Source organism: Sitodiplosis mosellana, unplaced genomic scaffold, assembly GCF_009176505.1.
Source record: "Sitodiplosis mosellana isolate CC-2019 unplaced genomic scaffold, AAFC_SMos_1.0 Smas_scaffold_2, whole genome shotgun sequence".
NCBI classification, from domain to species: domain Eukaryota; kingdom Metazoa; phylum Arthropoda; class Insecta; order Diptera; family Cecidomyiidae; genus Sitodiplosis; species Sitodiplosis mosellana.
This window is the reverse complement of record NW_022595245.1, coordinates 2,405,749-2,433,666: the sequence shown is the minus strand read 5'-3', so window position 1 is coordinate 2,433,666 and position 27,918 is coordinate 2,405,749. Positions and strand designations below refer to the sequence as shown.

The 27,918-nt window shown below is 36.1% G+C and overlaps 2 protein-coding genes across 5 annotated transcripts in view; one reads left to right on the top strand and one right to left on the bottom strand.

The window, feature by feature from the left end:
- Nucleotides 1–17,958, top strand: part of LOC129565436 (1-phosphatidylinositol 4,5-bisphosphate phosphodiesterase classes I and II) — a 124,135-nt gene extending 106,177 nt beyond the window's left edge. Inside the window, exons 6-20 of one of the 4 annotated variants that reach the window (XM_055440360.1) lie at nucleotides 4,494–4,679; nucleotides 4,837–5,037; nucleotides 5,779–5,961; nucleotides 6,315–6,495; nucleotides 6,629–6,842; nucleotides 6,998–7,110; nucleotides 11,441–11,660; nucleotides 12,011–12,168; nucleotides 13,525–13,695; nucleotides 13,832–14,212; nucleotides 14,309–14,453; nucleotides 14,876–15,374; nucleotides 15,496–15,840; nucleotides 16,415–16,559; nucleotides 16,862–17,958. In XM_055440360.1, the coding sequence (XP_055296335.1) occupies nucleotides 4,494–4,679; nucleotides 4,837–5,037; nucleotides 5,779–5,961; nucleotides 6,315–6,495; nucleotides 6,629–6,842; nucleotides 6,998–7,110; nucleotides 11,441–11,660; nucleotides 12,011–12,168; nucleotides 13,525–13,695; nucleotides 13,832–14,212; nucleotides 14,309–14,453; nucleotides 14,876–15,374; nucleotides 15,496–15,840; nucleotides 16,415–16,559; nucleotides 16,862–17,032 (3,313 nt within the window). In that variant the 3' untranslated portion in view covers nucleotides 17,033–17,958. The remainder of the gene's footprint in view (nucleotides 1–4,493; nucleotides 4,680–4,836; nucleotides 5,038–5,778; nucleotides 5,962–6,314; nucleotides 6,496–6,628; nucleotides 6,843–6,997; nucleotides 7,111–11,440; nucleotides 11,661–12,010; nucleotides 12,169–13,524; nucleotides 13,696–13,831; nucleotides 14,213–14,308; nucleotides 14,454–14,875; nucleotides 15,375–15,495; nucleotides 15,841–16,414; nucleotides 16,560–16,861) is intronic. The other 3 variants (XM_055440361.1, XM_055440362.1, XM_055440363.1) reach the window with 3 other exon arrangements.
- A 4,677-nt stretch (nucleotides 17,959–22,635) lies between these two features.
- Nucleotides 22,636–27,584, bottom strand: LOC129565440 (equilibrative nucleoside transporter 1). The gene is made up of 6 exons (XM_055440378.1): nucleotides 26,868–27,584; nucleotides 25,000–25,324; nucleotides 24,531–24,880; nucleotides 24,276–24,446; nucleotides 23,997–24,196; nucleotides 22,636–23,917 (listed from the first exon to the last, which is right to left on the bottom strand). The coding sequence occupies exons 1-6, from the start codon at nucleotides 27,213–27,215 to the stop codon at nucleotides 23,806–23,808; spliced, it is 1,506 nt and encodes a 501-aa protein (XP_055296353.1). The 5' UTR covers nucleotides 27,216–27,584; the 3' UTR covers nucleotides 22,636–23,805.
- Between the last annotated feature and the right edge of the window lie 334 nt (nucleotides 27,585–27,918).

Sequence of the window (27,918 nt, the reverse complement as noted above, 5' to 3'; positions counted from 1 at the left end):
ACCAATTGTCTGTCCTTGTTTACTTGGAATAACACGAAGGACAAGCCGCGTTTACTTCGTCGTTCCTTTCGCATGTCAGGAATTTGTCTTCAGCGCAATGAAAAGCGAAAAAAAATCAAATAACGGCAAATGAAATCATGAGAAGTCGTCGAAATCATGAGGTCATTTCGACGTGATTCTATTTCAATAGCACAGAAACACGTTTCGCATGACTCATAAAATTATAGGGAATAAGAACCCTTGGCTCGGTATTTACTGTACATGTTGTAACCGATTCCTGCTAGACTGATGTTTTTTTCTTTCTTGAAAAGGGGAAAAACCGGACGACGAAGACGATGAAAATCAGAGAAGAAACGCGCAAAAAGAAAAAAAAATCATCGCCGATCCAATCCGAAATGGTCTTTTAATAGTGAAATCGCACGCTGCGCCAACCTTCACAGCGTTGGATGCGTTGCTGTCGTGCATTATACCATTACCATCATCAATAAAAGATAATAAACTTGGATAAATGTTTATTTCTCTTTTGTCCATTGCCATTTGGTTTACGATGTTCGACTCTCGGCGTTTGACGCGCGCGCGCGCGCCCGCACCGAATACACATTGGTGGCTCATTAATGTCACCGTTAACGCTGATCAAAATAAAAATAAATACACGTAAATCACTTAATATAAACACACATACACACAAACCAAATCATCGTCATCGTCGTAGTCCTCGTCGTCGTCAAGATGAATCTCGTGTATCCAAGCTAGTTCAAGCCCTCGTTGCTGTGCGACTTGCAATTTATTTCCATCATGTGTGCGCTTTTTTTTCTCTTCTTTTCATGCACCTAGCATGAGTACGCGCTCACTTTCGTGCCATTACCAGCGAGGCGAGAGCCCAAGTGGATGCTTTTCACATTAGATGATTGCATAAGCATCAAGCCAAATATGAACCAAATTAAATTAGACGATACGGATTGGATTCGCATACGGAAATGCCTGAGCGGGCACCGTATGTTTGTGCGCGCGTAAATGGACCGTTCGGTCGGTGTGTATGTATATCTTCGTCAATCGATCGGAAACAGTTTCATAATGCAGATTTCCATCGTATTTGCTATATGACAGATTCATTTAGCAACTTCTTTTCTCTCTCTCTCTCTCTCTTTCTTTCGCCTCGGCTACGTGGCCGAAATAAATTGTCTACTCAGCATACCAAATTTTGTGTAGTTGTTGTTGTGTTCTTTCTTGTTTTCGGCCGAGCAAAAAGATTATTTTGAAATCTCATGGCATCCATCTCTTCGATTTGGGTCAAACTTCCGATAGAAAACCAAAAATAGCCATTTGAATACACATCCCTCCTGCCACTCCTCCTCCTCCTCCTCCTCCTTCTATGATTCTGTTTATGTATGCAAGAATTAAACGGAAACGTGTCAGAGAGAAGAAAAGAAACCGCTGCCATACGAACACACACGAAATCCGAACAGAAGACATTTTTATCTTGAATAGTAATCGTTTGGCGCTCAGGTGCCGCGCATATTCACATTTTAATAGCTTTAGCTCACGTTGCCTAGGTTTCTTATAAGAAAGAAGAAGAAGAAAAAAACATCTTGAACAAAACAAAATAAAATGATTTATGAAATTACCTCGGAAACAACTCAAGACTTTGCTCTCCCCTGCCTTCTCCGTCTCTGTCAATGCATTGACGGTGCGCCGCACGTACAGAAGAAAAGAGAGAGAGAATGAAATAAAACGAAATTTCAACTGCCATGTAATATCTTTCACGACACGATTCATTTTTCATATCTCGCTTTGTGTGTCCCTAGGTTGCCTTTGTACGTACCACACATATGTATATATTTTAAATATAAGTTGAATGAACAAAAACCGTTTGATAATCTTTGTGAAGCGAATGAAAAAGGAGAAAGACCCAGAAATGTTCTCTTTTTTTCCCTCTCACTAACGAAACATTGACATGTGCCAGTGATGTTCAAATACGTGTCTTTTGTGCAGAATTTTTCCGTTTATCCAAGAGTTTCAAAAAATAGCCGGCAAATCATAGGACTGACATCTGACACTGAATCGCGAGCAAGTTTCGTTTTTTGAAAAACAAAACCGAATTCCATTCAAACTTGGCACGAATAATTTATCCATGTTTTTCGCAAGGAAGTGAAGCACAGAGACAATGTGGTGATGTCTTTTCATGTACGCAGGACAAAAGCATTCATTCTTGGCGCTAATTTTACTAATTCCTAGGAACGTAGCTACGTTCCATCTTTAATTACGACATTCAATAGATGGCGTTTTTTGTCTCAGAATATTCATTTTCTCGATTCATAGACAAAGCGACAAAATGTGAGCGAAAGCGAAGCGTACAAAAACTGCATCGCGCCATATTTATGTTCCGTTTGATGGCAATGACACAAGTATTGATGGAATTATGGTGGATTGGATGGAATTAACCTAGATTTAGAATGCACATAAAACACACGACAAGTCCGCTTTTCACCACTGTCTCTTCTACTACACAAAATAACAGCACACCAACTTTTACACAATGTTTTGTGTAAAAAATAAGAAGCTTCAATCATTTATTCCGTGTTTCTGAAAATCGCATGCAAAATAAGAGCGAGAGACATGTCGAAATTTTAATGGCAGTTACAATAAGCGAACACAGAAGCGAATGAAAAAAACGAGAGAGAGAATGAGAAAAAAGCAGCGAAAAAGGAAAAAAAACTGAATAAATCCAGCCATTAGTTTTGATGGAGATGGCTGGTAATCAAAATAATGTTCCATGGAATTAACAGCGGATTGTTTTATTCAATGAATACGTTTTCGTATTGACGGCAAAAGAGATAAATTTCTTGCTCGGTGCGAAGGATGCTGCAGAGTTTTTGCTTTCCGCACAGAAATAATGTTTGCTTTTGCCTTTCGTTTCAGCTGTCATTTGCCTGTTTTTATTCATAACTTCACCAATTGCTGTACGCTTCAGTATTTTTTGCTATGCATTTTCGGTGTTAATGATTCATTATTAGCTTACTTTTATGGAACTGTGAATGGTTTCGTTTCGGTGAAAATGAGAAACTACATCGAGTGTTTATGATTATGACAAGAGACAAGACCCAAGCTCACTATTATCCTTCCATACCGGATGGGATAGTCATGCTATTGTCAATATTGTTTCGCTATTCTATAGCAAATCAAGTCGTCGTATATATAAATAGAGAGAAGATGTGTGATGGTCCGGCAGCAACTCGTCGATACACTATACATTTTTATCGTTTGGTACGGCTTTGGCTCGATGTGGAAAAGGGAAGCTAAACGTGAATCGAGCAAGAGACGCAAAAAGCGAACGAAAAAGAGAGAGAGAGAGAGAGAAGATCGAGTAAAAAGTGCCGAGGGTGAAAAAGCACCAGAAACACTATGTTAGTGGATGTGCTCGCTTTCATTTTATCCTATTAGTAAGTAATATAAATAGAATAAAACATGGAAAACCCAATAAAAGCACATTAACGGAGATATGGAAGGTGGCTGATGTGTCGACCAAACGACGATGCAGCTAAAATATGCTCTTTATTTCTATCACTCGCTCCCTCACTCTTTCTCTCTCCGCCGTCTTCACATGCCAAACAATACGTGGATTTCCACATACATCGCATAACATAACAGAACACAGCCACCACATTTCACAAACCATATGAAGAAAATTACCCGACGAGAAAAGATAACATTCACACAACTATCATAAAAGCAAAACTACCGGAAAAGCGCTGAACGTTTTCATTATTATTCAGATGAGAAAGTGAATAAAAAAGCAAACACAACAAACTACCCAGAGCTACTGACAGAGAAAAGTAGGTAATATGGTTGTGATGATGATAATGATGCTGCTGCTTGTATGAAATCATGTCAAACGAAAAATTGTCGAGCGACATAGAGAAAGATGAAAGAGAGAGAAAGAGAGAGAGAGAGAGAGAGAGAGTAAAAGATTCCATGTAAATTTTGCTTCTTGTTGCAACGACCAAAACTCAATAAAAAGCTCATCTCATATTAAATGTAATAAAATTTGATATGTATGCCATAGTTTCACATCATAGCAATGCCATAAAAGCGAAGTGAATGCATTTAAACAGCGACAAAGACATAAAAAATATATACATATACAGTATACGAATATATATACGAACATTTATCATAGTATATACGCATTAAGTGACTGCATTCAGTTTAAAAGCACACTTTGCGAACGAGAAATTCATCATTGCAATAAATAGCAATCACATTTAAAAGATTGATATCTAGGGACATCGATTCTGATACACAGTACAGAGAATGTGTGCATTTCTAAGAAACCAATTGCATGCGTTGCAATTGAAAATCTATGGAGCGAAAATTGATTCAGTGGTAGTTTTTGTGGCAAATTACCAATAAATAAATTCGATTAAGTTGCCATTTCAAAAAGAGCACTTTTTTAATCAATACTCAATAAATTCTCCGTTCACTTCCATTTGCAGTATTATTAAGCAGTTTGCATCCAATAAAGACGATAAACGGCGTGTGGAAAAAGCGTTGGATGTATCCGGTTTTCCGTCGGGCAAAAATGATTCACTTCCACAGAATAAATTCCAATTTGAGGACTTTTACAATCTGTACAAGAATCTCACCCAAAGATCCGAAGTGGAGAAAATTTTCGAAGAACTGTAAGTTGGCCGCCAACGGCAACAAAGCAAAAGCAAATTGTATTTACACTTATGGACTTGGAATTCAACCAATTTTCTGTTTTTTTTTTCTTCTTTCTTTTCATTCGATTTATTCCATTCATTCGAATGTGTTTGTTTGGGAACGACACATATACAGGGTGGGTTCATCATCGAAACGATGTACAATGTCAACGCCACAACTCGTAGACTTTCTGAATAAGACGCAACGTGATCCTAGACTAAATGAGATTCTCTATCCATATGCAAATCCAGCACGAGCCAAAGAGCTCATCGCCCAATACGAGCCCAATAAATTCAATGTGCAAAAAGGTCAATTGAGTTTAGACGGATTCCTAAGGTAAGGCCCAATTCACAAGCACACACAGAGTCTAATTGCTGTCGTATCCCACGAGAGTGCTTCGATACATTTTCATTTTCAAATGTGTATAATATAATCCAATTGAGTGTGTGAGTGAGTGTATGTGTGTATGTGTGTCTCATTTCAAAAGGACACTTTGAGTGACTCACTTATTTGTTATTTATTCATTTGATTCAATTAAAGTTGCATGTCATTCGATATTATTATATTATACGTCGCGTCTTTTTCGACCAGACGGTAAAATGGGAAAATTAAATGAAAATGTAACGAAAAAAGCACTCTCTAACAGCAAGAGAGCTTGCATGAAGATTTATTGTTCAAATTGATTGCATGAATTAAGCCATTAATAATAGTGTGGCGTTGATAGCAACGTACAACTTTGCTGACACATTTTACATGATTTGTGATTTTTCGTCGTTTTTTCTCTCTCTCTTTCGCTCTCCTTCATTTTTTTCTTCGCTTTTTCTTTTATCGCTCACGTTCCTTTTGTCCAACCCTCAAATCAATCAAATTGAATTGCGCGCCGACAACGATGTAACAAAAAATTATCGCGACCATAATTTAAAATTCCATTTTTTATGCTGTGCTCTGCTGTGCTGTGCTGATGGAAAAAAAAATACAAAACATCGCCATCGATCGCTCATTTGTCTGACGATGTAAAAAAAATTATGTAAAAATCTGTCTGCGTGTCTGGGTGATGGTCGGTCCGGTTCGTTATAGATACTTAATGTCAGATGATAACCCAGTTATGGCACCAAGTAAATTAGATTTGTGTGACGATATGGAGCAGCCATTATCTCATTATTTCATCAATTCTTCGCATAATACCTATTTGACTGGCCATCAATTGACTGGAAAAAGCTCGGTGGAAATTTATAGACAGTGCTTGTTAGCTGGATGCAGGTAAGACCCGAAGAATTATTCGAGACCAACGACCGAAGACATTTTTGTCGACGTTGTCGTTGCCTGTTGTGCGCTTTATGATTGCAATTGCGATACTGTTCAGATGTATGTGGCTATCGCCTCGTGTTCAACGATTGAGAAAGATGCAAAGACATCGAGTCGATAAAATATAATTTACGAGATTGGACCAAAGTAGCAGCCAAAAACATTATTGCCAATAATTTGGCCGCAACAAACACATTTATTACCGATTATAGACAGCTGTTAATATTAATGCTGATATATTCAATTTTCATCTCTCTCCTTCCTCCCCTCCCCCATTCTTCACAACTTTCGTCATTGCCGACACACAGATGTGTCGAATTGGATTTTTGGAACAGCCGAACTGAGGAGCCGGTCATTGTGCATGGTTACACTTTTGTTCCTGATATTTTTGCTAAAGATGTGCTCGAGGCAATTGCCGAAAGCGCATTTAAAACTTCTGAGTTACCTGTGATATTAAGTTTTGAAAATCATTGTAATCCTCGGCAACAAGTAAGTAACACCGCGGCTTAACACCAAATCAAATGATAAATGACTTTTGAAATGCTTCCATTGAGTAGTACATTCGATGATTTGAAGATAAATGCGAGTTTATTCATTGTTGTTCTCTTTCTCTCTTCAACAGGCCAAAATAGCAAATTATTGTCGTGATATATTTGGAGAAATGTTATTAGATAAGCCACTAGAATCTCATCCATTAGAGCCAAATGTTGAACTCCCACCACCGTCGTTGTTGAAACGAAAAATTATCATCAAAAATAAAAAGAAACACCATCACCATCATCATCATCACCATCATAAAAAATCAGCGCAAAATAATCTCAACAATTCAACTACAGGTACGAAGACGAACGAAACGAACAATAAGAAAAATAAAATCGATTGACAACATCCATTCACATTTTTGTGCCTTGTGTTTGTGTGTGATAAATGGCCAAGACATTTATTTTGAATTTTCTTCGTTTTCTCGTTTATTTTCGGTTTCGCCAAATAGGAAATTCCAACAACACACAGCAGCAATCAACAATACCGGCAACTATTGACGAGGAGTCGACCAATGTACCAACTGGTAACGGCGATGCAATCCATCATGCACCAATGCTTCAGGTAAAGATTTTGCACAGATTCGATTATTTGATATAATACGTTCGATACAATGGGAGACAGTGTGAGGAAAATTCCATCTCGATAAAAAGTTTTCGTTCGGTTGAAATGGCCGAAAATGGATTTCAATGGATGTCGTCTGTGTGATTTGTTTCAATTTTACCTCTTTTTTTCGGTATCGATCAGCCACCTTTTTATGTTTGTATGTCTCTTTCTGAATCCATTTATTATGTGATTGAAATGGTCGTTTGGGTTTCAATTGACTTTTGAAATTGAAATGAATCGAAAGCGTCTCCCATTTTCAGAGGTTCGAAAAACCATTGTCATCATTCTTTTGCAGAGGGATGACTTAAAATGAATTAATTTGTTCGAAATAAGCCGATTTGCCTTGTTATTCGACTCGGTCGGTGAGTAGCTACACAGCACACAGTGTCTGCAGTACAGACACATTCGCATTGTTTGCCAAAGTCCCTGTCTGATTTTTTCTATCTGGAGAATGAATAACTACGATTGTTTACGACTAAAATGAAAAGGAATCGAATTTCCAATTTCTATGTCATCGCACCATCGAAAATTGGAATTCTCTCTGTTGTGAGCACATGCATATGGGTGCTTGGGTTTCAGTTTGTGCTAAAAGTACACACTCACATGATATTCATGTTGTGGCTGTCGACCTCAAAATCTCGTTGATACAATCACCAAAATCCGCTTTGCCAGAGGAATTGCTAGCACGAGACATACACACGCAAACAAGCAGTTCAGAACCGAATCCACATTCTTCGAATCGTCTTTATTACCGTATGCAATGACTCTGGTTCCTCGATGAATTCGAATCAAGTGAAACCACAAAGTGTAACCCGATGCGAAGTGTAATCAGAGAAAAAAGAGCAGAACCCGTTAAATGCGATGTGACGGTGGTGGTGATGCAACGACTAGCAAAACTTCACCCCATTCGAGTCTTTCGCTGTGATTGAACATATGTCTTGTTGTACCAATCCGACCAATTGATAAACGATTTACGCAAATAGTCGAAACGACGTACAACATTGGCATCTCTTGAAAATACCGCTCGATTTCGATTCGATTGCCAATTGATTCTCATCTCTCAATCAGCAAGGCTGATTTGTGGTTGGCAAACACACAGGCCGACGAAAAAATAAACGTGCACGTTATCCGTTTGATGTTTCAAATTTGGATATTATATATTGATCGATTTGAAGCCACTTTTTTCCCCAATTCGTGCGCATTTTCATATAAACATATTTTTGGAGTGAATATTGCTATTTTTGTACATTTGGATTGTGTCACTCGATGACAAAAGCTTAGCATTTTTAACCGCATCATTTATAATTTTAGAATGCGGCAAAATATATTCGTATTTATCTAGCATATACAGCCCTGTCTAAAATGCGAACATTTTTAATCGTTCGAAATATTCATGTTTCTCCTGAATATTTCATCATTCTTCGAAGAAAAATGAATATTTGGAAAATTCGCTACTAAATTTGGAGTTGGAAACGACTGAAACAATTCTTCTCATTACAAGAAACCAATCAAATCATCCGAGCGTTCGAAAATATCACTGCCTCCTCGAATGATATGCAAATCAATTTCAAATATAACACAAGCCACACAGCATGCTTCCAATGTTTCGTCATGGAATAATGTTAATCAAGAGACAGAGTTGTTGTCATGTAAGATTTTTTCGCCGTAATTTTTATTTTAACGGAGTGCCTGTGGCGGGATTCTAAACAACGTCCAAAAATAATCACACATTTTTATATGAAATGTAAAAAATTTTTTGAATAAATTCCATTGTTTTATCTTCGATAGTGATTTTCAGCAAAATCACAATGTGACTTTACACTTCACGAAACAATAGATTCATTCAAAATTTCGTGAATTGTGAAAATTCCAAATCAAAGTCAAAGGAAACCAATTCGATTTTCGATATATTTTGTGTGACATCGTTCAATTTTCACACAACAATTTTCGAAATAATAATACGAAAATCACTTCTACTCAACGAATAAGGAATAATAATTGAATTTGAATCATACGCGCAAACATGTTTTTTGGATTCAAATCAAGCAAATGTCAAGCGCAATCGATGTTTTTACATCGCATCGCATTATTTGACGCGAGCGAAGTGTGTCAAACATTCACTTGCTGTGTGCTGTTTGACAGAACTGTCAAACATTGTTGCGGTGTTTACTAGTCGTTTCAAACAACAAAGCGTGTCCAAGCAATGACAATTCTATGGATTAATCATTCTGAAGTCGCGGGCAAGTCAAAATCTCACAAAACCAGTGCAAGCAAAGCAAAGCAAAACGAAACAATTCTTCTGGAGAATGTGATACGTATGGACGATTAAAAAAGAAACATCATATCAATTTCAAGTCAATCAAGCCATAATTCTTTAAGAAAAAACGAACACTTTAGTTAAGAAAAGATTTTCACAAAATATACAGATGATCACATTTTTACGTGAATCAGTCCAGTGTACCGTGCTATTTTGAAACAATGATATTTTCATTTGTTCAATGTTTGAATTAAATTTATGTAGATTTTAAAAATCGTAATTTAAATGAATCTTCACTGCAAGTGAATTCTATTGTTTCTCTTTTTGAATTTAATTTCTATCATTGGCTGCATCAACTCTTAGTTGGGATGGTATTTTTCAATAAATATTGTCGAACGATTAATTTCAGCATGTTCTCACTCGTTTCATCGAACATATCTAGCAGAAACTCTGCTAGAAACAAGTTTTGCGAAATGATCATTCCAAAAATAAAATATTTCATCAAAGAGTTTCGTGAAAATCATAGGGATAGCACTACAATAACAATAACATTATTTGCAAACTAAAGTTCGTCCAAACATTGACCACCAGTGTAGCGCGTAGTGCAATGATTACGATCGTGTATGCACTTACGTCTCGCTCACATTGTCAAACATTGACAATCACATAGAAAACAATCGAATTCGTTGTTTCGAACATCACAAATGCGATTTAAACAATAAAATCGATTTTAATTTTCGTGTGAACATTTTCACATTTCACATACAAATTTGCGAATATTTTTGGACGTTGTTTAGAATCCCGCCACTGGTAATGTAATGACGTGAATTCTTAATTCATTCCAAATACAGATATAGAATATTAAAGCACACCGAGTGGCAAACTCGTGCAAACACACTTTCCATGCGTCATAGCGTGTAATTGGCAATGAGATGGTAACCGCAAAAATATGTGAACGAAAAAAAATTGCGGAAAGAAAGAGAGGAAAAAATTCAATTTTTCCACAAAACACCACCAAATATGCGGACGTCAGATACAGGCGTGTGTGTTTGTGGCTGTAGTAGTTACATTTGGCATGCAGTGCATTTCCAATGGCAGAAGGAAAAGAAGCATTGAAAACAATCGAAATATAGAGAAGAAGTACCAACAACAGTCGAAACACCGACGTTTCTGTTATCTCGCCTTAATTTGGGAGACTTTTTTGTCGTTGTTGTTGGGAAAAAGTTAAAGTGTGTAGCTTTTTCACACAAAACTACTGTCATAAGTTTCTCGAAGGATGTGAGTCGGTGTTGGTGATGGTGGTGATGAGTATTCGTTATCTATGTTCCAGAGCATTGGCGAAAGCGAGAATTGGGCCATTGAAGCGTACATAAGAAAATGTTGTACGAACATGTGTAAAAGTGGCAATTTTGCAATGCCACAATACATGGAAGTTGTGGTTTTTGCAAACGATGTGATAGAGGTGAAAAAATACGTACATACACATATATACGGCACAAGCAACTGTTGTGTGGAAAAGTTTAATCTAAGATACGCGCCTCTCCCACTTTCTCGCATTCTTACATCGATAAAACACAACACGAGCATGCGAAAAACTTTGAGCAAGAAATTTCAAGTTTTTGAATGAAATCTAAATAAGTTTTAAAGTGAATTCGCTGCTAATGGTGCTTGTGCTGCCGAAGCGCTTGATATTTAAATGTTAGCAATGGTAACAATCAACCACATTCAATACTGCTTCCATTTAGCAAAAGACATTTTGAACGTGGCAGAGTTTGTTTTCTTCTTCTTCTTCGTCTCTCGTTCGTTCGTTCGTTCTGTGCCGAGAATTGTCACAATGCCAAAGATTCAATTATGCCACCATTCGCATTACCACAAGCAAATTTTGTTTCTCGTTAACTTTGCGTCTTTGTTACAAACAAATTACTCGATCGATTCAAGCAACCTAAGCTGCTTACATTTCTACATTCTTATTATTACTGTGTGTATATCCAATTTAACGGATTCAATTTGGTTCGCTCGTTTTACTTGCAGAATGTACGTCAGAGTTCGAAGGAGAGTACTGGTTCATCGGACTCGGATACTTCCAGCGACGATGAATCAACACAAACCGGAGCTACAAATATTCCAACCGCTGGCACACTACCACCCGAAAAGGTCAATCATCAGAAAGAAAGCGAAGCTGGCGCTGAAATTTCAGCACTCGTCAACTATGTGCAACCCGTTCATTTCACCAGTTTTGAAGTTTCCGAAAGTAAGTTTTTGCATTTATTACATCCATCGTTGTACCCAGTGTTATCATGTTGAAAACATTAATATTTGTCAAATTGACGTCAGCGAAAACATCAGAACTTTTGAATACGAGTCGGAAGAAAAAACAAACTTGTTTGCAAAAAAAAAACATGGAAACCGATTTTTTCCCCTCTTACTCTGGAATAAAATCCACATTTTTAATGCTGAAATTGAATATTTTCTCCTCTATAATGTTATATATTCTCCATGCTAAAATTGCATATTTAAAGTTAAAAACATGAAAATATAACCCAATTTTTTTTCCATCACTAATCGAATCGAAAACTTTGTTCTTTTTTTTTGGTTCGGCAGAAAAAAATCGCAACTATGAGATGTCGTCATTTGACGAAAAACAGGCAACGACTTTGCTCAAAGAACGGCCCATTGAATTTGTCAATTACAATAAGCATCAATTATCACGTGTCTATCCAGCTGGTACCCGCTTTGACAGCTCAAATTTTAACCCACAGGTAAGTTTTTGCTTCGGCAAGTTATTTTTACTGAAGTTGATGAGAAATCCGCGTGAAGTTGAAGCTTGTTTCGGTTAAAACTACGGGTTGATGTATATGCCACCAAGAATGGTGCTGGATTTTATATATTTAAAATGTGTGACGCAAATTGAATGCATCAATTAAATTGCTTCACTCAATCATAATTAAAATTATTGCTCACATTTCTAAGGATTCTCAATGTGAATCACGACTCAATGGCGCGTTTTTATTTTACTCGTTCTCTCATCCCACCGATTCGATTGCAACGTGCCTGAAAATGGCATCGAAATGTTCTCAGCACGCAAACAGAACAATTCTTGTACATTTTTGGATGGATGTGCAATTTCATCATGTACACAACGGTGTCAATTGTGTGAATGAGCGCAACGCGCACGTACGCACATCGACAAGAAGCGGGCGAGATTTATCCGATTTTATATTGAGATATGGGAATTTCGTTTAGTTCGTTGCACACGTAAATAATTTCATGGTTTGTGTTCGACGTTGTGTCGAGCTGTATGCTGTTGTTGATGGATGCAGGTGGTCTAAAGAGCTGGAGCAGGAACGGTGTTGATGATTGTGGCATCGTTCTGAATGTTAATTGTACCGTGTCGATGCAATGCGATGCAAATGATATAGAAAAAGGTGTATTTTTCGCCCAACCACTACACAGTTTTTGATTCTTTTTCTCTGGGTCCACCTCTGCTGACGATCGTTCCAAATGCGATTTTTATGATTGTGGAAATTTCACAGTGGAATTCAACCCACATAGTTGCTTTCATTGGCATCCAGTTTCTCCATATCACTGAATGACGAAATCATCAAATGAAAAACGCTTTCGGTTGTTCAACGACGACGACGATGACGACGACGGCGATGATGATGTCGACAATAGCAACAACAGTTGAGTCGATTGGAGTGAAGGATATCATTACCGTTGCAACGGATGTAGAATACGCGTAATTGCACAATCGTGTTTCTACTGAACTATTTCGATTTCGCAATGCATAGCAGTACGAATGAGTGCATGCTGTACGGGCAAATTCGCATTCATTGCCTGAAAACCAACAAAACGTGCGCAAATTACAACGCACTACATTTTCCACTCACCGAGACAACCCAAAACCGAAACCGAATAAATAATTGAGTGTATATAATAGCGCATAGTGTGTGAAATTGCACTGAATCACACACAATGGCGCCGAGATATAACCAACATTTTCTACACACAACTAACGCAATAAATTGTTTTCTCTTCCCATTCTCTCTCTCTCTCCCTTTCTCTCCTGTTCCACCATAATTATCATCGTGTTTTATGTGTTGTGGCCGGCACAGTTATTTTGGAATGCTGGTTGCCAGTTGGTGGCTTTGAATTATCAAACATTGGATTTGGCGATGCAATTGAATTTGGGCATTTTTGAATACAATCAACGGGCTGGTTATCTGTTGAAACCGGAGTTTATGCGACGAAAAGACCGACGATTAGATCCATTTGCCGAAAGCACGGTAAGTTCAACTATTTAATTAGATTCAGTTGAAAAATTTAAATTCAATCTTCGATTGTCAATTGAATTATCAACAACATATTTGGATGATAATTTTGATGAATTGAATTTTGTGCGCACACATTTTGCGACTATAGGTCGATGGTATAATTGCTGGTACCGTATCGATTACGGTGTTGTCGGGTCAATTTTTGAGCGATAAAAAAGTTGGCGTTTTTGTTGAGGTCGATATGTTTGGCTTGCCAGCGGATACAGTGCGCAAAAAGTTTCGTACGCGATGCGTTCGCGATAATGCGCTCAATCCGATTTTCGATGATGAGCCGTTTGTCTTCAAAAAAGTGGTGCTACCCGAATTGGCGAGCATCCGAATAACGGCCTATGAAGAAGGCGGAAAATTTATCGGGCATCGTGTGCTGCCGGTGATTGGACTATGTCCAGGATACAAACACGTTACGCTACGCACTGAACTTGGTTTGCCCATTCCATTGGCAACGCTCTTCCTTTTGGTTGTTGTTAAGGTAACTTTTGGCATTCGTTTGCGCGCTTCCAGCGTTTTTGGCCGGTTTTTGCCGTTTATTTCAACTTTCGCCTGCTTCATTTTTCTCTTTCCATAGGATTATGTTCCCGACGGTCTATCCGATTTTGCCGAAGCCCTTGCCAACCCCATCAAATATCAAAGCGAACTTGAAAAACGCTCGGAGCAATTGGCTGTTTTGATGGAAGACGGCGAGACAACCGAAGATGATGCAACCAATTCATGTAAATGCACACAACAATTCACTCATTCCACTTCATTTCGGCCAAGATTTTATGTCTCTATCAAATTTTCATGTGAAGAATGCTTTTTAAAAATGTTTTGCGTTGCCATTTTACATTCGTTTTAATTTTAACCAATTTTTTTCTTTTCTTCTTTCTTTCATTTATGTTGAATTTATCGTTTTTCGGTTTGGGTGTATTTCACTTCATTCGACTGTGTTATATGTGTGCTGTTTGGTTTATTTACGGGATGGGGATGGGGATGTGCTTACCTTTTTGTACGCTTTTATTTTCGCTTATCATTGTTTTTATGTGTTCCACTTCATCTGCGAACTGAACCAAAAACATCATTTCATTTAAACATTGTCACTTGATACGTGTGTGTCATTGCATGCACGTTTGGCGACCCGTACAATCAATTTCAGTTGTATTTGTCTCTTTAGGTACCAAGAAGGAGAAGGGAGCAGGGAATACACTGGAAGTGGTGCGAACGAGTCCAAAGCATCGGACCAGCATTGTGGCCACAACATCGCTTAGCATGGACGCCTCCATTGGCAATGAGATTGAATACTCGTCGAGTTCGGTGTCCACGCAACAGATTCAACATCAACTATCACTGGATGTGTCGTGTTCAACGAGCAAAGCATCGTCAACATTCACCAGCACCACCACCATACCCATTTCATCCGAACTCAGCGATTGCAACGATATGGTTGCTGAAACATTGGAAAAAATCCTGGAGAATAAATTGGTGCGCGAGAAACGCATCGAAATGGAAAAGAAATTGGAAACGATGCGAAAAAAGCATGACAAGGAAAAATTACGTGTTACATCACAGCGTAGTGGCGATCTAACCGACGGCATTCGCAAATCCAAATTCTACATGAACAATAAATTGGTTAAACGGCTTAGCAATAAGAACTTGTAAGTCGATTTAACTTGTCGCACGATGAGAGCACGAGAAAAAAAACGTTGCATTCTCCTAATGTAATTAGATGAATTTTAAACACTTTTATTTCATGGTTTTTTTCCTTTCTCCGCACAGAGATTTAACAGTGACAGTGCCTCCATGTCCAAGTGATTTGACGGAAAGCGCTGAAACTGATAGCGGCGAACGATCGAGCGCTGTACCTCGAAACCAATTCGAACGATTGATTCCGGTGTGCCGAGACTTTTCCACCAATTACCAAGAATTGCAAGAGAAATACCACGAACTGATTTATAGCACCGCTGAAAAGATATTGCGCACATCGCAAGCCAATCAAATGAAGCAGCTAAGGACATGCTTGGAAAAGGAAACGAGTGACGTGATGCGACAATTGAACATCATGCGACGCAATGAAGTCAAATCGTTGTCGCTGGTGCATCGTGACCGGGATGAACTAGTCAGGTAAGCAGAGAAATTGATTAATATGGAGAGACAAAGATTTTTTTTTCTAACACCGCCAAGCTCTTGCTGAATATAATGAGGTTTAAATAAGTGTTTGGTCGGAAAAGAGTGCAAGACTGTTGCATCAATTTATAATAATAATAATTTACACCGATTTAGTACAACTTTCAGTTCTCGCCTCGTTAAAAACCTGGCTCTTTTCATAAATTATGCAGTATTTACAAAAGTAGGCACATGAAAACAAAAACATAGTCATACAACCAAGATGGAAATGCTTGATGGTAGTCGATAGAAAACAGTCTAAAATAGCCTTTGGTAAACGTTTCCAAAAGGACAAAGGCTATGTGAAGCGTTCAGTTTTACACTTTAATTGGAGACTCTGGGACAGCAAAAGTCGTCACTCAATTTATACCGGTAGAAAAATTGACGAGAAGTTTTACGTCGGTTTAGGCAGATCCATGTTGGCTGCAGAGTGATTTAAGTTAATAATTGGCCATGATTTGAAGCGTATAAGGAGCATTTGATGCTTATATGAAAATAATTCTGGAATGAACAAAAATTTTGCTTTTTCCAGAATGAAACGAGAGGTGGCATCGTCATTAGTTGAACGTGGTGTAGCTGAACGAGTGCGACTGACTCAAGCCTATGAGAAGAAAAAGACGGAACTACAGAAACAGCATGATATTGTTAAAAATCAGCTAAATGACCATAAAGAAAAGGTTCGTATTGATTTGTATGTTCCCAAAAACAATCGATTTTAGCAAGAAAATTGGATCGAGAATAACATTTCTGCGAAGTGAACTCTTAAACTCATATATTTTGTTTGATTTTGATTTTTGCTTCTTTTTTCAATTTTTCTCTTGGATTTTTTGTTCATTTATTTTCAATTTAGAAAAAAAATTCTAAAAATTTCAATTCAAATTTACCTTTTTCAATCTTATTTTCCAACTCGAAGAAAATTCTCATTATTTTGAAAACGAATTAACTCAAAAACCATTCAACGTTTCTTCCATTCTACCAGGCCAAAGCGTTACTGGAAAAAGATTGTGAATCTCGTCCGTGTTTTTCGTCTGAAGGATTTTTGGTGTTATTTTCTCAGAATTCATTGCATGCGACCAATGAAAATGGTGGTCCATCGAGTGAGAATGCAAGCAACAACAAGTCGAGCACTTCAATGCACTCAGAGTCCTAAACATAGCTCAAACCATTTTAAAGGAAAAATTTCATAAGGAAAACAAAAAAAAATTGTTGTGACAACCATTGTTGATTGGAACCAATTCGAATCGCGACATTTTCCAAAAAAAAAAAAAAAACAAATACCCTTTGAATCTCAATGCGAAAACGAGACAGTGTTCCAAGTATCTAGTGATTTACCTGGTGGTATCCGGTTTAAAAAAAAAAGAATATATTGTGATTAAACATGAAAAAAAAACCAATAATATAACAATTTTTAAATGCCCAATTCTATCCATATAACATTTGAATCACAGTATAAATGTGCAATAAACGTTTAATCTGAACACAAAAGCAAACACACAGATATTCATAAAATTTAACAGAGAAGAAAACAGATCTTTAACAAATCCGATATTTGAGTAGTTTGGAGCGAAAATGTCGTACAGAAAAGTTGCGCAGAAAAATGTCGATGATGAATGAGCGGAAAAGGGATAGCTATATAGATATCTGTATAGTAAACTATAGTGATTTGAAAATTTTTCACGCAACTTTTCTGTATTACATTTTCGCTCCAAACTACTCATTTGTCAATGTTGAACACATATTAATAAACACAATTCTCACAATTCTTAATACACACACAGATGTTAACGTTGGGCGTATAAAAGCATATGTATTTCGAATTTACCCCGTTTCTTGGTATAATATTAACTATCTTTAAAAAGAACAGATATTAAACAACAAAAACAAGCAACTATAAACAAACAATTTTTCCAATACAATCTCATTCAATAATTCCATTTTTCATACAAGTAGTTTAATTTTAAAACAACAATCTAAGGATAAACAATTGTTCTGTAACCATTTTAAGCAGTTAATTTTTAATTTGATTTAAATAAAAGAACAAACAATGTCAGTTTTTTGTTATTTTGTTTCGATGAACTTTCTTTGGTTTTATTTTCTTTTGTTCTATTTTGATTTTGCCTCCGATTTCATTGTTTGGGAAAATCCAACTTGAATCCTAAGTAGGGATTCTTTCTTAATGCACAAAAGATGATTCTGTTTGGTTCTTTAGTCGAAGATTTCATGAAATCCCATAAGATTTTTGATCTCTTTCTTTGATTGACTCCCACATATCAATAATAATTTTGTCGATAACCTTTTCTTTGATTCCTTACCCTTTCCCATTCTTTGCATGCCCTTCTTTTACCTCTTTCTTTGTATACCTATGAAAATCTAATCCTTTGAAAACGCCATTATTGTACAGATAAATAAGAACTAAGAAAAACCATGGTGAATTGCAAAGCACTCTAGAATTGAATGACAAATTTTAAATAACAAATGACTCATTTCGAATGAAAACCTTGAACGCATTTTTAGAAGAAAAAGACACAGAAAAACATTACTTGAATGGGAACGAACTTGTTATCGCTTGTTAAATGAGAAAATTCATGGTAAGCTAAACTGGATGGCAATTGAAGTGAAAAAAAAAGCTGGACACAAGCGTGGAAAATTTGAATTGGATGAAAATTGAGCCTAAATAAATACACCTTTTTTACTACAACACACAAATCATTTGTGAAATAAGCGATAACTAATTGCATGGCAAAAAAAAACGTTGATAAATGTAAAACAAATTAAAACATTGCTTTTTAGTAGAAACAATTTTAAAGTAAAATACACATAAATCAATACGATCATCAAACTGATACAATATAACAAGCATTCACGTATATTTGTTGAATTGAAGAAGAAAAAAAAAACATAGATTTTAATGATAGACAATCAATTATAAGTGTTTCTACCTGTTAGGATATTTCTGTTATTTTAAAATGAATGTAAGCAAATGACCTTCAGAGGGAAATGGCAAAAAATGGTTAAGTGGCCAAAGAGCGCGTACGCAGCATAGGCAGTTTTCATAGGTTGCCAATGGCAACATGCCGTTAAAATTGAACAGAAACCGTTAAAAGTTAAAAGGAAAGAAGAACTCTTGATTGAATAGAAGAAGAAAAAAAGATTTTTTTTCTCATTCGAATTTGAACTGAAAATAAGTGTTTGACATAAATAGCTCAAATTGTATTCTTTCTTATTAGATGTTTCCACTTGACACAATTTAACTTGAATAGCATCATAAAACCCACTGTATATCCGATTCGCATTGTCGTGGGTTGAATCATCATACAATTTGAATGCTGCATTCAACCATGAAATATACGCTCGCCCACGAGTGACACATTCTATTCAGAACACACATGCTTCTCCGTACACGTTTCCCACGAAGATAACGATTTACGAAAAGCTATTGAGAATATTCCAAAGAAAATTTACCGATTTAGAATCGTTGAAGACACATGCCAATTACCATATTCGAACAAAAGGCAAACATCCCTAATCTCAACTTGAAGATTCTAAATCTCAATTGATTCGTAACTAATTCGAAATTCGGCAATATTATGGGTGGAATTCGATAACCAATGCACGATAATTCGATATGCAAAGATGGTGATTTTGTGGTTGAAATGCAAAATGTCAAATGTCACCAGCATGTGTCTCATTCCATAACCAATATCATTTTTCAATGGAATATTTGAGGTTTTTGGTATTATGTCACACAATTCGTTCACAATTTTATTGTATTTTGGTATCCGTATGCGAGATGTAATTTGAATTTCAATAAATTCCGATTTACAATTGATACGTGACCAATTTTCATCGGTATCCGTTTTCACTATCTACGTCATTATAATAAACAGCCTCTATTAGCCCGTGTTTTGGATTTTGCATAGTAAAAAATGTAGGTGTAATCAAGTGAAAAATAGAAATAAAGTAAGAAAAAACGGTTTGAATGTTTTGAAAAAGAAGAAGAAAAAAAGCAACCACTGATTGAATGATTTTGGAAGAAATGCCTTAATTTTACCCCATTCCCAGCCCTTTCCACGTCAGTCAAATCAATTCTGTGTTAAATTCAAAACTGTTGAGTGTTATGAGAGAGATAAAAACAATAATTATTAAAAATTAGTAAAATAAAACACCAAGAGACAAACACACACACACATAAGTAATAAATGTCCATTTAACTTTTAGTTGTTAAATACAGAAAACAAATGCGACAAATTCCATGAGAAAAATGTTATATCTCGAGTAAGAGTAGGATTGCGGCTGACACATATGTTTGGCGGTTGCATCATGATTTCCTCTTGTTTGCCTTATGCCTGAGAGTATCGTTCTGTTCGTTGTTTTCTCCGTTTTGTTGAAGCGCTGCTTACATCGTGATACTATTAGATGTTCGATGCGTTGTTCAAGCAACCTTGAAATGGCTTCGAAGCAAGCATCCAATAGTTGAATGAATGTTTAACATTTAAAGAATAATTTTCCCAACGAACTTTGTTTTATTGTACGAAATTAGATGTCAAATAAACACTTAATCAACACGCGATATAGTATTGATGTTTTGGCAATAGAGTATTAAATAAGAAAAAAAAGATGAACCCAAAATTGCAACCAAATACTTGTTTATCAACAAAATGAATATGAAAATTTGCGAGAGAATTTTCGTTTGCGGACGGATAAACCACCGTTAAGTGAATATAAATGTTTAGTGCATGTAAACAACATTAACAATAACCAAAAAAAACAAATAATTTAATCGAAACAACAACAACAACAATTGCTATATGAAACAAAAAACAGTTATCTAATTAAATTAGTTTATCGAAATCGATGCTCACTCACACAAGCAAGAAAGGAACTATGAGTTTGTTGTAAAAAGAAAATTTTAATGACAATTGTGGATGATAGAAAAATAAAAATGGTAATCGGAAAACCTAGTCTTTATGTTGAATCGTTTTTTTAGAAGAGATTTACTTGTGAAAAGGGCCGGGGAACAGCACATAATGCACAGTGCATATTTTAAACAGCAACAACAAACACATTTGAACCCGTGAGCATAAAAACGACTTATTAAACAATCGCCGAACAAAACGATACAAGAAAAAACTACCGAACAAAACGTACCACAGCGGTAATGTGTAGCAAAGCGGAGTTTCGTTTTGAACGGTACCGTCCTGCTGTGTTACGTTTTTAACGTGTGTTTTGTTTGGTAGTTTTTTCTTGTATCGTTTTGTTCGGCGATTGTTTAATAAGTCGTTTTTATGCTCACGGGTTCATTTCAAATAGAATATCGTTTCGATGAAGAGAAAGAGTAGGGAAATGAGTGTTCGGTGCAATCAATATGGAGATAGATAATTAAACGTTTTAGAAACCTATAATATGTAAGATGAAAAATGTTCAAGTCATTCGGCAAACCGATGCATTTGATTTACTTAGTTTGTACACGTTTAAGAGCTTTAAAAATTCGAATAAGTTTAATCATTTCCAAAGAAAATATTATTGCAATGCTTTAGCTTAGTTAATGTGCTCGATGTACTTGACCCAGTCAGAACAATTCCGAATTTGGAAATCATCTCAATGCGACACAGGCTGTGGCAAATGACCACATTCGTTCGCCGACTGGATTTTATGGGCGACACAACATAAATGCTGAGTTTATGTTCGTTCTGTACCTATGCGTAAAGAGTGTGTGTGTGTGAGTGTGTGAAGTACACTGTACGCGTACCTTAAGGAACATTGCTTTGCCTTAAGGAATTAACACCGCATCATTAAAAGTTAAGTACTTTACGCGTCCATAAACACGAAATTGATGCAAAGAGTCATCGTGATTTTTCACACCACCACATCATCCATTTTTACGACCCATTCCAGCAACAGTGAACATTTTCGGCCATTCCGTCAAAGCCATCAATAATAATGGAGAAAAGCGCTTTCATGTTTGGCCTAAAAAATTATTTTACCATGGAACAAATAAACAAACAAAAATTAGTTTGGTTAATTTTAGATTGCAAAGGATACGTAGTTAAAAACGATTAAACCGCAGTATTACAGCAGCATTTCAACTAATGCCAACATGAATAATTAACTACTTAATTATTTAGACTAAATTTAGGTAAATGGTTTGATAAATGACACGGTTAATCGGCTTATAAATGGCTATATGTGGATTGTGGAATCGGTTGACAGCGATGATTTTGGGTTATTTTAAATTGAGCTCAATTTAATTTCTAGAAAATCCAAATTGGAACCATTTTTGGAATTTAATCCGGAACTATTTTCATTGAAAAAGAATTGCATATTTCATTGCTCGATATTTTCCAGATAAAATTCTCGGAGTTTGAAAAAAAATCAATTTTTTAAAAAAATTCAATTTAAAAAAAAACGTTCGTTTCAAAATCAATCAATTCAACAAAACATGCAATAATTGCTGAAAATACGTACTCGAAATTTGAAGCTCAAATGAATTTACTCCCAAAATGACATATACTTATTTTCGCTCTTCATGGGGAAATGATAGATATGTTTTGCGAAAAAAAATCGCATGAAAAATGTTTGCTGAATCAATTTCTGCATTTATGAGCCATTTTCGGCATTTGATAAATTATGGAAGATATAGCCCACATGAATTTATAATCCAATGCCAACAATCAGCCAAAGCGACACAGAGAGAATAATTATGAGCCCATTGTGTGTGTGTGTGTGTAATTGTTGAGTAAAAACAGCATTAAGTTGGAAATGTTTCGAAACCGATTTATTCAAATTCCAATCCAAATTGCTTTTGAAACTCAAATAACAAAATGAGACAAAGAAGAAAAAAAAAAAATGATAAAAGATCTTTATATTACAAGCTATATAGTTCTAGATGACAAATACCAAACTATTTAGAATTTAAATAATATTACCAGCTAAACAATATATAATAATATTATAAAAACTTACATTATAAATGTTATACGTACTAAAAAAAATATTGAATTACTTAACTTAATCAATAAGCCCTTGATCAAACACTCACTGATTAACAAACAATTCCAACGATTAACGTTCTATTTTATTGATTGCAATGGGCGCCCAATTCAAGTTAATTCAAAGACAACAACAAAAAAATATATAAACAATGAAAAAAAACAAATGTATCAAATTATTGGTTTGAAAATAAAAGTCAAAAACAACAATAAAATCGCATTTTGTTTCATTTAGTTCGTGGTGGATTCGCTTTTTTCTCCCGAAACATTTAATTATTTTGATTTCATAAAACATTCACAATAAATGGCATAGTTTCATAAAAATGCTCAATAAGACAAGGTAAATTTTGGATTATAATCATAAGGTCAATGAGTTTTTTTTTTCATTTTTTTTTCTTCAACGCATTACAAGAACTTGAATCTGTTTTGATAGATTGAAACATTAAATATGATATTTTGTTCATACGTATTCGTTTTCATCAATGGAATTTCTTCTGTTCATTATCACAATTTCATGCACAAAGTCTATTTTGGCAGGCGTCGGTGTGTATGTTTCAACACATCAAATCCATTTTGGTCCCTTAAGTAGTGTAAACTGTGATAAGTATCTGATGTGAAACGGCTTCAGCTAAAAAGTTGACAAATTTTTGGATAAATTTGTTTTGCTAGTTGTGACATCTGCCATCTAGTTGAGCCGAATGATAATTTTTTGATCTTTTTTCTTCTTCCTTGAACGGGTAAGTTTGAGACGACATTTAGAAGCACAATTATTCTTATACATTTAGCTAACATTTGTTGCCACATTTATGCAAACACTTTGGCTCTGACGGACAAGTAGCGATTTATCCCCAAATGTATTACTATTATCAATGGCTAAGATATTTACAAAGATGTGTATTTTGCTTGGATTTTGAGATTCATGCCGAAATGTCCTTTATATCAATTGTACAATAATTAAACTTAACGTTGACCCAAACGCCAAACCGATACCGAGGAAAGCAGCCATGATTGATGAAGCCATCTCTTTCTCCTGATTTCTCACCGATCTAGAGTGAATATGGAAAATAATATAAAAAATTGGTAAAATTGTTGAAAAAATTGCAAAATTGAAAAGAAAAGTCTTACTTTGGCGCCCAGATCATGGCAATATTGGCCAAATAGCCGTTTGTAAATGCAAAGAAGCACATCAACAGAATAAATATATAATCGGAATGAATCAAAACTGGCAAATTGTGACGCGGTGCGGTGTTGCATAGCAGTAGTGCCGGTACGAATGCAATTCTCAATATCGAAAGTAGAGCCACTAAGTGGGGCCTGTCGTTTGGCTGGAATTATGTGAAAGAAAGAATTTATTGATTTGAATCAGATGAAATTTCAAGCAAATGTTTTTAATTTCAATTTCACCCATTCAATTAAACCAGCCAGAATACGGCCCAAGTAGTCGCCTGAGTTGAATATCAAATAATTTGTCACCGGAATAAAATACACATCGTTCCAAGGACGACCGTTTCCATGGTTTTGCGAATTTATCAACACCGTTATCGATGGATACACACATAGAGTCACCACAAATACCTGAAATTAGAAGAAGAATAGGAAAATTAAAATTACATTGGAATAACAATTAAATAACGTTTCAAAATCTTCAAGTGCACATACCAGCCACTCGGTGAAACCATACAGCCACATTTTATTGAGAACTTCTCCGAAAATCGGCTCCATTGTCGAGGGCTGTCGTTGAAGTTGCAAACGGGAATTCTTTGGCGAAAGAGCGCCAGATCGATCGGTGGTAAAATACTTGAAGAATTTGGTTTTTGCCATTGCAACGTAAGCGATCAACGATAGCACTAAAAGAGCGTTTCCGATCGTGAAGAAAATCAGAGCAGAGCCACGTGCATCAGATGCAAAGGTTATCGTTATTATTTCAACGATTGCCGTAAATACACCTCCCAAAGCTTGTCCAGATACCACGGCCGTAACGTATTCAGAAGGGAACTGACCCGAAATCCCTGGAATTGGAAAAACATAATAATTTTTTATGACAAATATTAAGAAAAAAAATTGATCGAAATTAAGAAAAAATTGAATTTTATTCAAATCATCTATGATTTTAATCAATTAAACCTACCGAAAAGACCGCCAGACAGGATTGCAGTGCCAATGTTCATTACCACCACCGAAACAATGGTGATGTCAAAGAATGTGTCTTGCCATTGGTCGGTGTTGACCTTGATGAGGACAGTGTTGCTGGCAAAAAATATGAAAATGACAACCAGTGAGCCAGCCATTCGCAAGTGCAATCGGAACTTGTGACCATACATTGCATTCAGAATCAGGAACATTGTGCTCGGGATCGAAGCTGAGAAACTCAGATCTGAAGTAAACGTGGCCTGGATCGGTGTGAGTTCAGTGGTTGAGTTACTGGTCACATTTCGGAATTTGTACATCCAATACTGAAAATCCAGATAATAATAAACAAATTAGTAGTACTGAAAACAACATTGAAGTGTTGAGAAAAAAAATGAATGAAAGTCACGAATCGTGACTCACGATAAGCGGAAAATGATAAAAAAAATACGTGGTGTGGATAACAAACAGCTGAGATGAAAAAAGTATTAGGAAGTCAAGAATATTGAAGTAATTTTTAAAGACGATACATTTTGACGGTACATTCCATTGAAATCAATGTTTTCCCCACATTGTTGAATAGTTTACCGCATCAACAAGATCGCAATCTCTTTTTATCGTTCATTGTCATATTGTAATTAGCTCTATGAGAATGAATGTGGGCGTATTGTATGTCTCATATTGATGTCATTTGCATTATCTTTTACTATTCATATCAGGATAATGTCATTTGTGGTGCAAACTCCGAATGTGCAACAGATGTTTTTGTGTGTGCTGGTGCTGGGTAATCTGTTATTTGAACAGTTAAAAAAAGTAGTCGATTCGATTGAAATTGTTTACTCTTCTACGAAATCTCAGTGAATTGATTCGATTGACCTACATCTAAATATCTACGACGTCTCGACAAAAAGTCCCATAAAATCAATTAAAAAGTGTTAAGGCTATCAACAAAAATCTGAATCTAAATAAACCGCGTAATGATAATTCAATGAATTTAATGGCTAATTTGGTAATTTCGTTGAATGCAAATTCAATATATTGATGATAACACACATTCTGATGACGACCCAAATTTTTTTTTTGCTGTTGTTTGTGGCTTACATAACTAGATAATGCAACTCATGACCATTTGCCATTGCTAGTAAAAGTCGAAATTGCAGTCGTATCAAAAATGTTATGAATTGTTGCAATAATTTACGCGAGAGCACACGGTGTACCGTATCGCAGCGTCGCGTGCTCGAGTAAAACTCATTCCGCGATAAAAAATATGGAATTATCTAGTACGAAATTACGCAGCATCCCAATCCTTAGAACAAATATCAATAAACGCGCACAGCAAAGAAAAAAGATTCCGTCTCCATGCTGATAAGGAAATCAATTGAATGTTTTGGATTAAAAATTGTTTGTCTTGCTTAGAAATGCGGCCGCAATTTGATTTTTGCTCCCATTGACCGAGATTGCGTTCTTCGTCGTCAATGTTTTTTCGAACGAGGAAAATCGATAGAGTTTCAACCACTTGTTGAGCTGACTTTAGAATCAAGTCTATATTAAATTTGAATTGAAACGATGAATGAAAATTCATTCAATTTGAAACACTTTAATTGAATTATTCATGGGTAAAAGTACTTTGGTGGCGAACGTAATGAAATATTTGGCGTGGGCTCAAGAAAATCGATTTTTTCCATGTCACGTTCGTACACATGGACTGTCTTACAGATGGATAGTTTCACACTCTCAAAGACTCACACACGTATCGTATTTCATAGCATGAAGAACAAAAGCCAAATTCAGCAAAAAAAAAAATAGAGGAAGAGAAATGAGACAGCAGACGATTGATATGCGCATATTTTTTGGGTCGGAAAAACTTACGTCTTCGGCGGTGATGAAAAAATTCCATGGCAAAAGTGTCGTCATTCCAAGTAAATAGAAAACAATATACGTTAGACTGCATCGATCGTTTGGTATAGTGTTTGGTGCTTTGAACAAGCGTTGCGTATCATCATCAAAATCGTCGGTGTTCGAGTCCAAATCACGAATATCATGCGTATCCGATTCGTTAATGTCCGAATGGCTGCTGTGTCCAAAGTGTGATCCACCGCCACTGCCACTACCATTGTCCGTCGGTCGATGTCTTATCTGACAAATTTCATCCTCATTCACATCTTCGCTATCGCTGGTTGGCTCAAGCAATGGCTGCTCATTATTTGGTGAATCCATCGCTTCGCTAGACTAGATTTTTACAACTAAACTATCGTTTCAAGGTTTTTGTTTTTCTCTGACAGAAAATCACTTAAATTCTACTTAATGTTTACACAATTTCAATCAATATGGAACAATTAAACAATATTTCTCATAAATTTGTCAATACAATACACTTCTTGTAACACATTTTTACAAAATTCGAACATAGACAAAAATAGAGCGAGAAAAAAAGCAAATTTACACGAGCACACAATGCAACAAACGATGTACTTTGTGCTCTGGTTGCCCAGCGCAAACTGTTGTTCCCTTGTAATTGATAAATTGTGATATTTTTTTCTTCGCTGCTCTCTAGTCTCTCTTCTCTTTTTTTCTTTCGTTCAGTCTCTTTATCACTTTCCAGTGACAGTGACAGCTGTGGAAACGTCATGCTCACTACTAGCGAAATCTAATCAGCTGCACCGAGCACACACACACACATGAACACACTCAACTGGAAGGCTGGTTCACATTAGCGCAAAATCGTTCCAATACTTCCCATTGGAAATGTCATTCAATTGAACAAATTCGGAGGTAAACAATTCGTCGATTGTTGATTTTTTCACACAATCTGGTTGCGTTGACCCGATCATGTGTTATCAGCATGGCGTTCATACGCAGTAATTTAAACAACCGCAAACTATACCGAAAACCAACACGATATCAGCTCAGTTTTAAATAA